This window comes from Oncorhynchus nerka, linkage group LG12 (genome assembly GCF_034236695.1).
Source record: "Oncorhynchus nerka isolate Pitt River linkage group LG12, Oner_Uvic_2.0, whole genome shotgun sequence".
In the NCBI taxonomy this organism is placed as follows: domain Eukaryota; kingdom Metazoa; phylum Chordata; class Actinopteri; order Salmoniformes; family Salmonidae; genus Oncorhynchus; species Oncorhynchus nerka.
The window spans coordinates 64,914,293-64,928,897 of record NC_088407.1 but is presented as its reverse complement, the minus strand read 5'-3'; the positions used below and the strand labels follow the sequence as shown (position 1 = coordinate 64,928,897).

Sequence of the window (14,605 nt, the reverse complement as noted above, 5' to 3'; positions counted from 1 at the left end):
TTTCTGGAATGAGGAATCATGCTTCCACATCTAGCAATCAGACAGATGAACCTGGGTTTGGTGGATGCCAGGAGAACGCTACCTGCCCGAATGTATAGTGCCAACAGTAAAGTTTGGTGGAGGAGGAATAATGGTCTGGGGCTGTTTTTCATGGTTTGGGCTTGGCCCCTTAGTTCCAGTGAAGGGAAATCTCAATGCTACATTATACAATGACATTTTCCTTTGCTTCCAATTTTGTGGCAACAATTTGGGGAAGGTCCTTTTCTGTTTCAGCATGACAATGACCCTGTGCAGAAAGCGAAGTCCATAGCAGCAAAGGGGGGACCAGCAAAATGGTGTACAATGAAATGTTCGACAAGCCATGTAGTGTATCACCTGCTTCTTGCTCCCCATCCCCCAACGCATACACACCATATCAACCACACACACACATACCATATCAACCACACACACACATACCATATCAACTACATACACACCATATCAACCACACACACACATACCATATAAACTACATACATGCTGTAGCTCGCCCACACACTCACGGCTCTTCACCACGTGAGGAGGGAGTGGGAGAGTTAGAGCTGAAATAGCTCCTGCAGTAGTCCTGCACACACACACCAGCCACAGGTCAAGTTGTTTAGGATCCAAACCCTTTCAACCACCCATGCTGGAAAACCTGTACAGGTATGTATGGTCTTATGGTGTGGTCCTGTACATGTGAGCCCAAACTCTCTACAGTCTTTGATGATTATTTGATCAGAAATTAGATACATGAAAATAGACTTATTATGGATCCAAAAACGGTCTATTTGGTTTTATATTCTCTCTCTCTTTCTCTCTCTCTCTCTCTGTGTCTTTGTGTGTGTGTGGGCGTGCAGGCTCAATAAGCATGTTAGAGTGAGTCAGTGTGGGGAGGCAGTAGCAGTTCTGTCTCAAAGAGAGAGAGCAGACAGATAGAACAAGGCATTATGCAGCTAGTACTATATTATCCAGATATACACTAGGTATGCAAGAGGACAGCGATACTAGAAGGATAACCCTAAGACATTATTCAGCTAGTACAGTAGGACACATTATACTAAAGAGAGGAGTGTACTGTTGATTCTATAGAAGAACTGACTATACAGGACAAAGGAGACTGTTGATTGTAGACAGATATGCAGCTTGTTTCAGTGATGTAACTACTAGCTCACTATCATCCAACCCTCTCAGTCTACTGACTAAAGAGGAGAGAAGAGGAGAGCAAGACAGGAGAGGAGAAAGACTAGAAGGCAGGTTAAAGAGGACTTCCGGCGCAGCAGGTTGGAGGTGTGTGTGTACCATGGCAGGGGCTCAGCCAGGGACACATGCTCTGAAGCTCAAACCGCTGACCGTCCCCGACACTCTGAAGAATGGCAGCCGCTTCATGAAATGGGACGATGTGAGTATCAGTGGGTGTGTGTCTGTGTGTCTCTGTGTATGTGTGTAGTTTGTGCTGATTTTAGCAGCGAGAAGTGTCAGACATTTAAGATAAAAATGTGCACACACTTGACTTTTGTGGTTGTGATTGCGCATGTAATGTTGGTTGCAAATATGTTTTAACGTAGTTGCTGTGTGTGTGTTTGCAAGAGTGTGTCTAAGTGTGTTGAAGGTTTTAAGCACAGAGCATGGATACAGAGAAATGTGCTGGCCTGTTGCTATGGTAACTGCCATGGTTTAAATCCCTCCTCAATTAGCTAAGATGTTCCAACACCTAAAAAAGAGAGAGTGTGTGTGTGTGTGTGTGTGTGTGCGTGTGTAAAAAAAAGAAATGTATTGGTCACATACACGTGTTTAGCAGACGTTATTGCGGGTGTAGCGAAACGCATGTTCTTATAGTTCCGACAGTGCAGCAATATCTAACAAGTAATATCTAACAGTTCCACAACATATACCCAAAATACACATACAGTGGTGCAAAAAAAGTATTTAGTCAGCCACCAATTGTGCAAGTTCTCCCACTTAAAAAGATGAGAGAGGCCTGTAATTTTCATCATAGGTACACTTCAACTGTGTGAAAACAGTAAGTAAGGAATGGATTAAGAATATATATACATAAACACTACCGTTCCAAAGTTTGGGGTCACTTAGAAATGTCCTTGTTTTTGAAAGACAAGCACATTTTTTGTCCATTAAAATAACATCAAATTGATCAGAAATACAGTGTAGACATTGTTAATGTTGTAAATTACTATTTTAGCTGGAAACTGATGATTTTTTATAGAATATCTACATAGGCGTACAGAGGCCCATTATCAGCAACCTTCACTCCTGTGTTCCAAAGGCATGTCGTGTTAGCTAATCCAAGTTGATCATTTTAAAAGGCTAATTGATCATTAGAAAACCCTTTTGCAGTTAGGTTAGAACAACTGAAAACTGTTGCCCTTATTAAATAAGCAATAAAACTGGCCTTCTTTAGACTAGTTGAGTATCTAGAGCATCAGCATTTGTGGGTTCGATTAGAGGCTCAAAATGGCCAGAACAACTGAGCAAGAGGACAAGTACATTAGAGTGTCTAGTATGAGAAACAGACTTCCTGGACCCCAGGAAGAGTAGCTACTGCTTTGGCAGCAGCTAATGGGGATCCATAATAAATACAAATACAAGTCCTCAACTTGCAGCTTCATTAAATAGTACCCGCAAAACACCAGTCTCAACGTCAACACTGAAGAGGCGACTCCGGGATGCTGGCCTTTCAGGCAAAGTTCCTCTGTCCAGTGTCTATGTTCTTTTCCCCATCTGAATCTTTTATTTTTATTGGCCAGTCTGAGATATGGATTTTTCTTTGCAACTCTGCCTAGAAGGCCAGCATTCTGGAGTCTCCTCTTCACTGTTGACGTTGAGACTGGTGTTTTGCGGGTACTATTTAATGAAGCTGCCAGTTGAGACTTGTGAGGCGTCTGTTTCTCAAACTAGACACTCTAATGTACTTGTCCTTTTGCTCAGTTGTGCACTGGGGCCTCCCACTCCTATTTCTATTCTGGTTACAGCCTGTTTGCGCTTCTGTGAAGGGAGTAGTACACAGTGTTGTACGAGATCTTCAGTTTCTTGGCAATTTCTCACATGGAATAGCCTTCATTACTCAGAACAAGAATAGACTGACGAGTTTCAGAAGAAATGTCTTTGTTTCTGGCCATTTTAAGCCTCTAATCGAACCCACAAATGCTGATGCTCTAGATACTCAACTAGTCTAAAGAAGGACAGTTTTATTGCTTATTTAATAAGGGCAACAGTTTTCAGCTGTGCTAATATAATTGCAAAACGGTTTTCTAATGATCAATTAGCCTTTTGAAAATTATAAACTTGGATTAACTAACACAACGTGCCATTGGAACACAGGAGTGATGGTTGCTGATAATGAGCCTCTGTACGCCTATGTAGATATTCCATAAAAATCTGCCATTTCCAGATACAATAGTCATTTACAACATTAACAATGTCTACACTGTATTTCTGATAAATGTGATGTTATTTTAATGGACAAAAAAATGTGCTTTTCTTTCAAAAACAAGGATATTTCTAAGTGACCCCAAACTTTGGAACGGTAGTGTATGTCAGAGTGGCATTGGACTAAGATACAGTGGCATAGTATAGAGTACAGTACATACATATGTATACATAGTATAGAGAACAGTATGTACAGATGAGATGGGTGATGCAATATTTACAAACAACTAAAATGACTAAGATACCGCAGAATAGTACAGAGTACAGTTTACACATATGAGATGAGTAATGCAAGATACGGATACATTATTAAAGTGGCTAGTGTTTCATTTCCTTAAAGTGGCCAGTGATTCCTAATCTATGTCTATAGACAGGAGCCTCTGATGTGCTGGAGATGGCTGTTTAACAGTCAGTGGTGTAGTATAGAATACAATACAGTATATACATATGAAATGGGTGATGCAATATGTAAACACAATTTAAAAGTGACTAAGATACCGTAGAATAGTGTGGAGAGCAGTTTATACATATGAGATGAGTAATGCTAGATACGGAACAATATTAAAGTGGCTAGTGATCCATTTCTAAAAGTGGCCAGTGATTCCTAATCTATGTCTATAGGCAGCCGCCTCTGATGTGCTAGTGATGGCTGTTTTGCAGTCTGATGGCCCTAAGATAGAAGCTGTTTTTCAGTCTCTCGGTCCTAGCTTTGATGCACCTGTACTGACCTCGCCTTCTGGATGATAGCAGGGTGAACAGGCAGTGGCTCGGGTGGTTGATGTCCTTGATGATCTTTTTGGCCTTCTATGGCATCGGGTGCTGTAGGTGTCTAGGAGGGCGGGAAGTTTGCCGCCGTAATGCGTTGGTCAGACTGCACCACCCTCTGGAGAGCTTTGCGGTTGTGGGCGGTGCTGTTGCTGTACCAGGCGGTGATGCAGCCCGACAGGATGCTCTCAATTGTGCATCTATAAAAGTATGTGAGGGTTTTAGATGTTAAGCCACATTTCTTTAGCCTCCTGAGGTTGAAGAGGCACTGTTGCGCCTTCTTCACCACACTGTCTATGTGGGTGGACCATTTCAGTTTGTCAGTGATGTGTACGCCAAGGCCCCATCAATGTGGATAGGGGGGTGCTCCCTCTGCTGTTTCCTGAAGTCCACGATCATCTCCTCATGTTCTGTTGATGTTGAGTGAGAGGTTATTTGACTGGCACCACACTCGCAGAGCCCTCACCTCCTCCCTGTAGGCTCTCTCATCGTTGTTGGTAATCAAGCCTACTACTGTTGTGTCATCTGCAAACTTGATGATTGAGTTGGAGGTGTGCTTGACCACGCAATCATGGGTGAACAGGGAGTACAGGAGGGGGCTGAGCACGCACCCTTGTGGGGCCCCAGTGTTGAGGATCAGCAAAGAGGAGGTGTTGTTTCCTACCTTCATCACCTGGGCGCGGCCCATCAGGAAGTCCAGGACCCAGTTGCACAAGGCAGGGTTCAGACCCATGGCCTCGAGCTTGATGATGATCTTGGAGGGTACTATGGTGTTGAATGCTGAGCTCTAGTCAATGAACAGCATTCTTACATAGGTATTCCACTTGTCCAGATGGGACAGGGCAGTGTGCAGTGTGGCAGCGATTGCATCGTCTGTGGATCTATTGGGGCGGTAAGCAAATTGAAGTGGGTCTAGGGTGGCAGGTAAGGTGGAGGTGATATGATCCTTGACTAGTCTATCAAAACAATTCATGATGACAGAGGTGAGTGCTACGGGACGATAGTCATTTAGTTCAATTACCTTCGCTTTCTTAGGTACAGGGACAATGGGGGCCATCTTGAAGCATGTGGGGACAATAGACTGGGATAGGGAGAGGGTGAATATATCTGTGAACACACCAGCCAGCTGGTCTGCGCATGCTCTCAGGACGTGGCTAGGGATACCATCTGGGCCGGCAGCTTTGCGAGGGTTAACATGCTTAAACGTCTTACCCACGTCAGCCACAGAGAAGGAGAGCCCACAGTCCTTGATAGCGGGCCGTGTCAGTGGCACTGTATTATCCTCAAAGCAAGCGAAGAGGTGTTCAGCCTGTCCGGAAGCAAGACGTCGGTGGCTGGTTTTCCTTTTATAAACCGTGATTGTCTGTAGACCCTGCCACATACGTCTGGTGTCTGAGCCGTTGAACTGCGACTCAACTTTGTCCCTATACCGACGTTTAGCCTGCTTGATTGCTTGGCGGAGGGAATAACTACACTGTGTGTATTCTTCCATATTCCCAATCTTCTTGCCCTGGTTAAATGCAGTGGTTTGCGCTTTCAGTTTTGCACAAATACTCCCATCTATCCATGGTTTCTGGTTGGGGTAGGTTTTAATAGTCACAGTGGGTACAACATCTCCTATGCACTTCCTGATAAACTCATTCACCGTATCGGTATATGTGTCGATATTATTTTCTGAAGCTACTCTGAACATATCCCAGTCCGCATGATCAAAACAATCTTGAAGCATGGATTCCGATTGGTCAGACCAGCATTGAATTGTCCTCACCATGGGTGCTTCCTGTTTGAGCTTCTGCCTATAGGAGGGGAGGAGCTAGATGGAATTGTGGTCCGATTTGCTGAATGGAGGGCGGGGGAGGGCCTTATATGCATTGTGCGTGGGTGTGCATGTCGCTTTATATTTCTTAGTAGAACGTTCATTCGGGACCAGAGTCATTCATGCTTATGCAATGCCCTTTTCAAACCCAACTCAACTTCAAACATACACACACACTGAAATCACAATACAATATATTAAAATGCACATTACATATCTTATCACAACCACCAACGTCAAGTGCGCGCGTGTGTGTGTATGCTAATATCTGTCTCCATGTGGTCAGGATCTCTCGACAGTGACTCCCATCACCCTGACTGTGGATCCACACGGATACTTTCTTCACTGGACTGATCAGAACAAGGTACACACATGCACACAGAGACATAGACACACAGAGGACAGATGACACCATGCTATCTCTCACGTTGGGACTCCTACTGTGTATCCTGCTTCTTCTTGCTGGGGCTTAGTCACCCTGTGTGTGTGTGTGTGTGTGTGTGTGTGTGTGTGTGTGTGTGTGTGTGATTAGCGCCTGTGTGTCCCCCCCTGTGTGTGCATGTGTTGATTAGAGTGAGTGATGAATATTATAACATCCCTCTTACTCCTTCTCTCATGTCTTTACTCTCTCCCTCCCTCTCTCGCTCTCTTTACCTCTATCTCTCCTGTAGGAGACAGAGTTTTTAGACATCACCCATATAAAGGATGCCAGAACAGGGAAGAGCACCAAAACACCAAAGGTACTTAACCCCCATGACATCCAAACACTTGACCCAGGTGTGTAAAATCAAGCTCTTGTTGGTTTACATCATTACCTTTGATTCAGAGTCTGATTCAGCCAATTAACAATACATATCAGTAACACTGATAAATTAAACACCAGGCGGAAATGAAAATGTTTTTTTTTGCCCTTGAGGACTGGAGATGACACCCATGGTCTAACCTTTGAACCTGACCTCTAACCTCTGACCTGCTGTCCTCCCTAGGAGGCGAAGCTGCGTGAGCTGCTTGATGTGGGGAACCTGGTCGGTCGTATAGAGAACCGTCTGTTGACCGTAGTCACAGGACCGGACATGGTCAACATCACATACCTCAACTTCATGGCCCTGCAAGAGGAAGAGGCCACGGTACACACACATACATATTCACACACACACACACACACACACACACACACACACACACACACACACACACACACACACACACACAGAGAGAATGTTCCTCCCTCTCGCTTTGTGTTGTATAGGAGTGGGCTGAGGAGCTGTTCTCTCTGGCATCCAACCTGCTGAGTCACAACATGAACAGAGAAACCAGTCTGGAAAAAGCGTGAGTCTATCAGGAAAATTCATTTTGGAGCTGAATCTGCAGTAGGTTAAACAGTGGTCCTCCCAGGCATATTTGTTATTGTTTTGGTTTTGTTCATGAAAGGAGCATCCAACGTCATGTTAACCTTTCTGTTCTATCATGCAATGAGGTGCAATGTTGTCCAAAGGAGAAACAACAGTGTTCGTTGTTTTAAGCAACGTCTTTGTTGTTGTAATATTGTAAACTGAAGTGTCAGTTTCACCGCTACGGATTCCAGCTTTAAAGGGAAACATTGGTGTCAGCCTGATTTGTGATAGCGATGGAGATCACTGGAAATGTAGGCGTGACGGAGGTGTGTTTATTCTTCAGTTTCTCGCTCCCTTTTTCCCAATCTTTCTCTAACAGGTACGTCAGACTGACCTTGCAGCCAAACTCAGAGGGGCGGATCCCAGTGAAGAAGTGAGTAAATCCCATTGGTTCCTCAATATATTTAGGGGGTCGTCCTGAGCAAGGCAGAATCACTTTTCTATATAAATCACCATGTATCCTAAATAACCACAAATTATGGGATCAAGTTTTGTGAATCTGTGCAGCGCTCATAGAGGACTCATCTTTATATCTATGCCATTAGTGTCTGTGACAGCATGGGCAGCGCCAATGGAGCTATAACCCATAGGAATCCCCACCCAGTTAACTAATTTGACTACTTTAAAATGGTGTACGCATGGTGGAAGCCCTGAATGGCGACTAGAGGCTTCTATCATTCTCTATGGCAGCACTTTGCTCAGGGCCCATCCCTTCGAACACTGATCATCACTCCCGTGTCTGCTGATTAACTTCCTGTGAATCCTGTAGGATGTGATTGATTGATATTGTGCATGTCCCGCCCCTTTTACCCAGCATCGTCCGCATGTTCTCAGCAGACAAAAAGAGAGTGGAGACGGCCTTGGAACACTGCAACTTACCCTTTGGACGGGTATACATTATAACTATGGAATATTATACAATATGACAAACTATACAATATTGAAACTGGTAGTACTGGTGGTATTTTAAGTGGTATTTCTTTCCTCTCACATTCAAGCCAACTATAAAAATCATCACTTCTTGAGACCTGACTCATCTCAGCGGTATTGTGTTCCTTTGCAGAGCAACTCTATTCCCCTTGAGGACTTCACCCCTGACGTTTACAGATCTTTCCTCTCCCACCTATGTCCTCGGCCAGAACTCAGCTCAGTCTTTTCTCAGCAGTAAGTACTATCAGTACCTCCTGGCCTCAACTCTAAACCCTGACCTTTTCTCACATCTATCAGCCAGAACTCAGCTGTCTTCTCTCAACAGTATGTACTGTCACTAATTCCTGACTCTCTCTCGCTCTCTCTTTCTGTAGAGGTGCTAAGGGTGCTTACCTGTCTGTGGATCAGATGACAGAGTTTATTAACGAGAGGCAGAGAGATCCTCGTCTGAATGAGATTCTGTATCCTCCTCTCAGACCCTCTCAGACACAGACCCTGATGGAGAAATATGAACTCATCCAGAGCCTGCTTAAACAAGGTGTGTGTGTTTTGTGTGCATGCATTTGTGCCTGGGTGTAAACTTGAGTGTGTGTATGATTGTGTGAGTGTGTATAACCCTCCGTTGTGTGTGTCCTGTAGGGCTGATCACATTGGAGGGGTTCAGCAGATACCTGGTGTCTGATGAGAATGGAGTGATTCCACCTGAGAAGTTAGACCAGTCTGAAGACATGACCTTCCCCCTGTCTCACTACTTCATCAACTCCTCACACAACACCTACCTCACAGGTACACACAAACGTGTACACGCATGCACGCACACGACTATAATTTGTTGACTCGCACACAATCGCACTTTGAAGCTGATGACAAATCTACTTCATCTGTGTGTATGTATATTTATAAATGTGGTGTTTGTGTATCTGTGTGTATGTATATTTATAAATGTGTGTGTGTGTATGTGTCACGTTCGTTGTATGAAGGAGACCAAGGCGCAGCGTGGTATGTGTACATTCTCTTTATTAAAAGAATGAACACCGAACAAACGAACCGTGAAGCTATACAAAATATTGCTGACAGGCATCTACACATAGACAAGATCCCACACCAGAAAGTGGGAAAAAGGCCTGCCTAAATATGATCCCCAATCAGAGACAACGATAAACAGCTGTCTCTGATTGGGAACCATATCAGGCCAACATAGCTATACAAAAAACCCTAGACCTACAAAAACCCTAGATATACAAAAACCCTAGACATACAAAAAACTAGAGTACCCACCCTTGACCTAACCAAAATACACTGCTCAAAAAAATAAAGGGAACACTTAAACAACACAATGTAACTCCAAGTCAATCACACTTCTGTGAAATCAAACTGTCCACTTAGGAAGCAACACTGATTGACAATACATTTCACATGCTGCTGTGCAAATGGAATAGACAACAGGTGGAAATTATAGGCAATTAGCAAGACACCCCCAATTCTGCAGGTGGTGACCACAGACCACTTCTAAGTTATTATGCTTCATGGCTGATGTTTTGGTCACTTTTGAATGCTGGCGGTGCTTTCACTCTAGTGGTAGACTGAGACGGAGTCTACAACCCACACAAGTGGCTCAGGTAGTGCAGCTCATCCAGGATGGCACATCAATGCGAGCTGTGGCAAGAAGATTTGCTGTGTCTGTCAGCGTAGTGTCCAGAGCATGGATTCACTACCAGGAGACAGGCCAGTACATCAGGAGCCGCGGAGGAGGCCGTAGGAGGGCAACAACCCAGCAGAAGAACCGCTACCCCCGCCTTTGTGCAAGGAGGAGCAGGAGGAGCACTGCCAGAGCTGTGCAAAATTACTTCCAGCAGGCCACAAATGTGCATGTGTCTGCTCAAACGGTCAGAAACAGACTCTATGAGGGTGGTATGAGGGCCCGACGTCCACAGGTGGGGGTTGTGCTTACAGCCCAACACCGTGCAGAACGTTTGGCATTTGCCAGAGAACACCAAGATTGGCAAATTTGCCACTGGCGCCCTGTGCTCTTCACAGATGAAAACAGGTTCACACTGAGCACATGTGACAGATGTGACAGAGTCTGGAGACGCCGTGGAGAACGTTCTGCTGCCTGCAACATCCTCCAGCATGACCAGTTTGGCGGTGGGTCAGTCATGGTGTGGGGTGGCATTTCTCTGGGGGGCCGCACAGCCCTCCATGTGCTCGCCAGAGGTAGCCTGACTGTCATTAGGTACCGAGATGAGATATGCTGGTGCGGTTGGCCCTGGGTTCATGTGGCTGGAGTGTGTCAGCAGTTCCTGCAAGAGGAAGGCATTGATGCTATGGACTGGCCCGCCCGTTCCCCAGACCTGAATCCAATTGAGCACATCTGGGGCATCATGTCTCGCTCCATCCATCAACAGACTGTCCAGGAGTTGCACCACAGACTGTCCAGGACTTGGCGGATGCTTTAGTCCAGGTCTGGGAGGAGATCCCTCAGGAGACCATCCGCCAGGAGCATGCCCAGGCGTTGTAGGGAGGTCATACAGGCACGTGGAGGCCACACACACTACTGAGCCTAATTTTGACTTGTTTTAAGGACATTACATCAAAGTTGGATCAGCCTGTAGTGTGGTTTTCCACTTTAATTTTGAGTGTGACTCCAAATCCAGAGCTCCATGGGTTGATAAATTTGATTTCCATTGATAATTTGTGTGTGATTTTGTTGTCAGCACATTCAACTATGTAAAGAAAAAAGTATTTAATAAGAATATTTCATTCATTCAGATCTAGGATGTGTTATTTTAGTGTTCCCTTTATTTTTTTGAGCAGTGTATATAGAAAACAGAGATATCTAAGGTCAGGGCGTGACAGTATGTATATTTATAAATGTGTGTGTCTGTGTACATGTACAGTTGAAGTCGGAAGTTTACATACACCTTAGACAAATACATTTAAACTCCGTTTTTCACAATTCCTGACATTTAATCCCAGTAAAAAAGTCCCTCTCTTAGGTCAGTTAGGATCACCACTTTATTTTAAGAATGTGAAATGTCAGAATAATAGTAGAGAGAATGATTTATTTCAGCTTTTATTTCTTTCATCACATTCCCAGTGGGTCAGAAGTTTACATACGCTCAATTAGTATTTGGTAGCATTGCCTTTAAATTGTTTAACTTGGGTCAAACACTTTGGGTAGCCATTCACAAGCTTCCCAAAATAAGTTGGGTGAATTTTGGCCCATTCCTCCTGACAGAGCTGGTGTAACTGAGTCAGATTTATAGGTCTCCTTGCTCGCACACTCTATTTTCAGTTCTGCCCACAGATTTTCTATAGGATTGAGGTCAGGGCTTTGTGCAAAACCTTGACTTTGTTGTCCTTAAGCCATTTTGCCACAACTTTAGAAGTATGCTTGGGGTCAATGTCCATTTGGAAGAACCATTTGCGACCATGCTTTAACTTCCTGACTGATGTCTTGAGATGTTGCTTCAATATATCCACATCATTTTCCTGCCTCATGAGGCCATCTATTTTGTGAAGTGCACCAGTCCCTCATGCAGCAAAGCACCCCCACAACATGATGCTGCCACCCCTATGCTTCACCGTTGGGATGATGTTCTTCGGCTTGCAAGCGTCCCCCTTTCTCCTCCAAACATAACAATGGTCATTATGGCCAAACAGTTCTATTTTTGTTTCATCAGACCAGAGGACATTTCTCCAAAAGTACCATCTTTGTCCCCTTGTGCAGTTGCAAACCGTAGTCTGGCTTTTTTATGGCAGTTTTGGAGTGGTGGCTTCTTCCTTGCTGAGCGGACTTTCAGGTTATGCCGATATAGGACTCGTTTTACTGTGGATATAGATACTTTTGTACCTGTTTCCTCCAACATCTTCACAAGGTCCTTTGCTGTTCTGTGATTGATTTGCACTTTTCGCGCCAAAGTACACTCATCTCTAGGAGACAGAACGCATCTCCTTCCTGAGTGGTATGACGGCTACGTGGTCCTATGGTGTTTATACTTGCGTACTATTGTTTGTACAGATGAACGTGGTACCTTCAGGCATTTGGAAATTGCTCCCAAGGATGAACCAGACTTGTGGAGGTATACAATTTTTTCTGAGGTCTTGGCTGATTTCTTTTGATTTTCTCGTGATGTCAAGCAAAGAGGCACTGAGTTTGAAGGTAGGCCTTGATATACATCCACAGGTACTGTTATGCAGATGAGTGAGGACCCAACAGCGATTCAACAGAAACAGAGTCTTTTAATGTCCAAACAGGGAAAACATAAATCCTCAATCTTTACAGGAGAAGTCCAAACAGGGAAAACATAAATCCTCTATCTTTGCAGGAGAGTCCTCCTTCTAGTAGTAGAGGAGAATTGCAGGGCTAGCGGCAACCGACTGCAGGTCCCTCTGGGTAGGCGCGGGCCGTAGAGGACAGAGACACCTGCTCACACGCAGCATCTGATGAAGAGGCAGATTACGACAGGACGGGACAAGGGCAAAGCAAACAAGAATCCGACAAGGACAGAAGCAGAAACAGAGAGAGAAATAGAGACTTAATCAGAGGGCAAAAGAGGGGACAGGTGTGAGAGAGTAAACGAGGTCGTTAGGAGAATGAGGAACAGCTGGGAGCAGGAACGGAGCGATAGAGAGAGAGAGAGTAACCAATACGACCAGCAGGGGGAAACGAAGAGAAGGGAAAGCACAGGGACAAGATATAACATGACAGTACCCCCACTCACCGAGCGCCTCCTGGCGCACTCGAGGAGGAAACCTGGCGGCAACGGAGGAAATCATCGATCAGCGAACGGTCCAGCACGTCCGAGATGGAACCCAACTCCTTTCCTCAGGACCGTAACCCTCCCAATCCACTAGGTACTGATGACCACGGCCCCGAGGACGCATGTCCATAATCTTCCGAACCCTGTAGATAGGTGCGCCCTCGACAAGGACGGGGGGAAGACGAACGGGGCGCGAAGAAAAGGCTTGACACAGGAGACATGGAAGACCGGGTGGACGCGACGAAGATGTCGCGGAAGAAGAAGTCGCACTGCGACAGGATTAACGACCTGAGAAATACGGAACGGACCAATGAACCGCGGGGTCAACTTGCGAGAAGCTGTCATAAGGGGAAGGTTACGAGTGGAGAGCCATACTCTCTGACCGCGACAATACCTAGGACTCTTAGTCCTACGCTTATTAGCGGCTCTCACAGTCTGCGCCCTATAACGGCAAAGTGCAGACCTGACCCTCCTCCAGGTGCGCTCACAACGTTGGACAAAAGCCTGAGCGGAGGGGACGCTGGACTCGGCGAGCTGGGACGAGAACAGAGGAGGCTGGTACCCGAGGCTACTCTGAAAAGGAGATAGCCCGGTCGCAGACGAAGGAAGCGAGTTGTGAGCGTATTCTGCCCAGGGGAGCTGTTCTGCCCAAGATGCGACCAATCGTCTGATTGGCCCGTTCTGCTTGACCGTTAGACTGGGGGTGAAAACCGGAAGAGAGACTGACGGAAGCCCCAATCAAACGGCAAAACTCCCTCCAAAATTGAGACGTGAATTGCGGACCCCTGTCCGAAACGGCGTCTGACGGAAGGCCATGAATTCTGAAAACATTCTCAATGATGATTTGTGCCGTCTCTTTAGCAGAAGGGAGTTTAGCGAGGGGAATAAAATGAGCCGCCTTAGAGAACCTATCGACAACCGTTAGAATAACAGTCTTCCCCGCTGACGAAGGAAGACCGGTAATAAAGTCTAAGGCGATGTGAGACCACGGTCGAGAGGGAATGGAAAGCGGTCTGAGACGGCCGGCAGGAGGAGAGTTACCGGACTTAGTCTGCGCGCAGTCCGAACAAGCAGCCACGAAACGACGCGTGTCACGCTCCTGAGTGGGCCACCAGAAACGCTGGCGAATAGAAGCAAGCGTACCCCGAACGCCGGGATGGCCGGCTAACTTGGCAGAGTGAGCCCACTGAAGAACGGCCAGACGAGTAGGAACGGGAACGAAAAGAAGGTTCCTAGGACAAGCGCGCGGCGACGGAGTGTGAGTGAGTGCTTGCTTTACCTGCCTCTCAATTCCCCAGACAGTCAACCCCGACAACACGCCCTCAGGGAGAATCCCCTCGGGGTCGGTGGAGGCTACTGAAGAACTGAAGAGACGGGACAAAGCATCAGGCTTGGTGTTCTTTGAGCCCGGACGATAAGAAATAACGAACTCGAAACGAGCGAAAAACAGCGCCCAACGAGCCTGACGA

The 14,605-nt window shown here is 45.8% G+C and overlaps 1 protein-coding gene across 1 annotated transcript in view; it reads left to right on the top strand.

Moving 5' to 3' along the window:
• Positions 1-918: 918 nt before the first annotated feature.
• Positions 919-14,605, top strand: part of LOC115138594 (1-phosphatidylinositol 4,5-bisphosphate phosphodiesterase beta-1-like) — a 29,158-nt gene continuing 15,471 nt past the window's right edge. The window contains exons 1-10 of the mRNA XM_029675606.2: positions 919-1,423; positions 6,336-6,413; positions 6,721-6,789; positions 7,036-7,176; positions 7,299-7,378; positions 7,763-7,816; positions 8,258-8,333; positions 8,507-8,607; positions 8,748-8,911; positions 9,013-9,159. Coding sequence (XP_029531466.1) covers positions 1,325-1,423; positions 6,336-6,413; positions 6,721-6,789; positions 7,036-7,176; positions 7,299-7,378; positions 7,763-7,816; positions 8,258-8,333; positions 8,507-8,607; positions 8,748-8,911; positions 9,013-9,159 — 1,009 coding nt within the window. The 5' untranslated portion in view covers positions 919-1,324. The remainder of the gene's footprint in view (positions 1,424-6,335; positions 6,414-6,720; positions 6,790-7,035; positions 7,177-7,298; positions 7,379-7,762; positions 7,817-8,257; positions 8,334-8,506; positions 8,608-8,747; positions 8,912-9,012; positions 9,160-14,605) is intronic.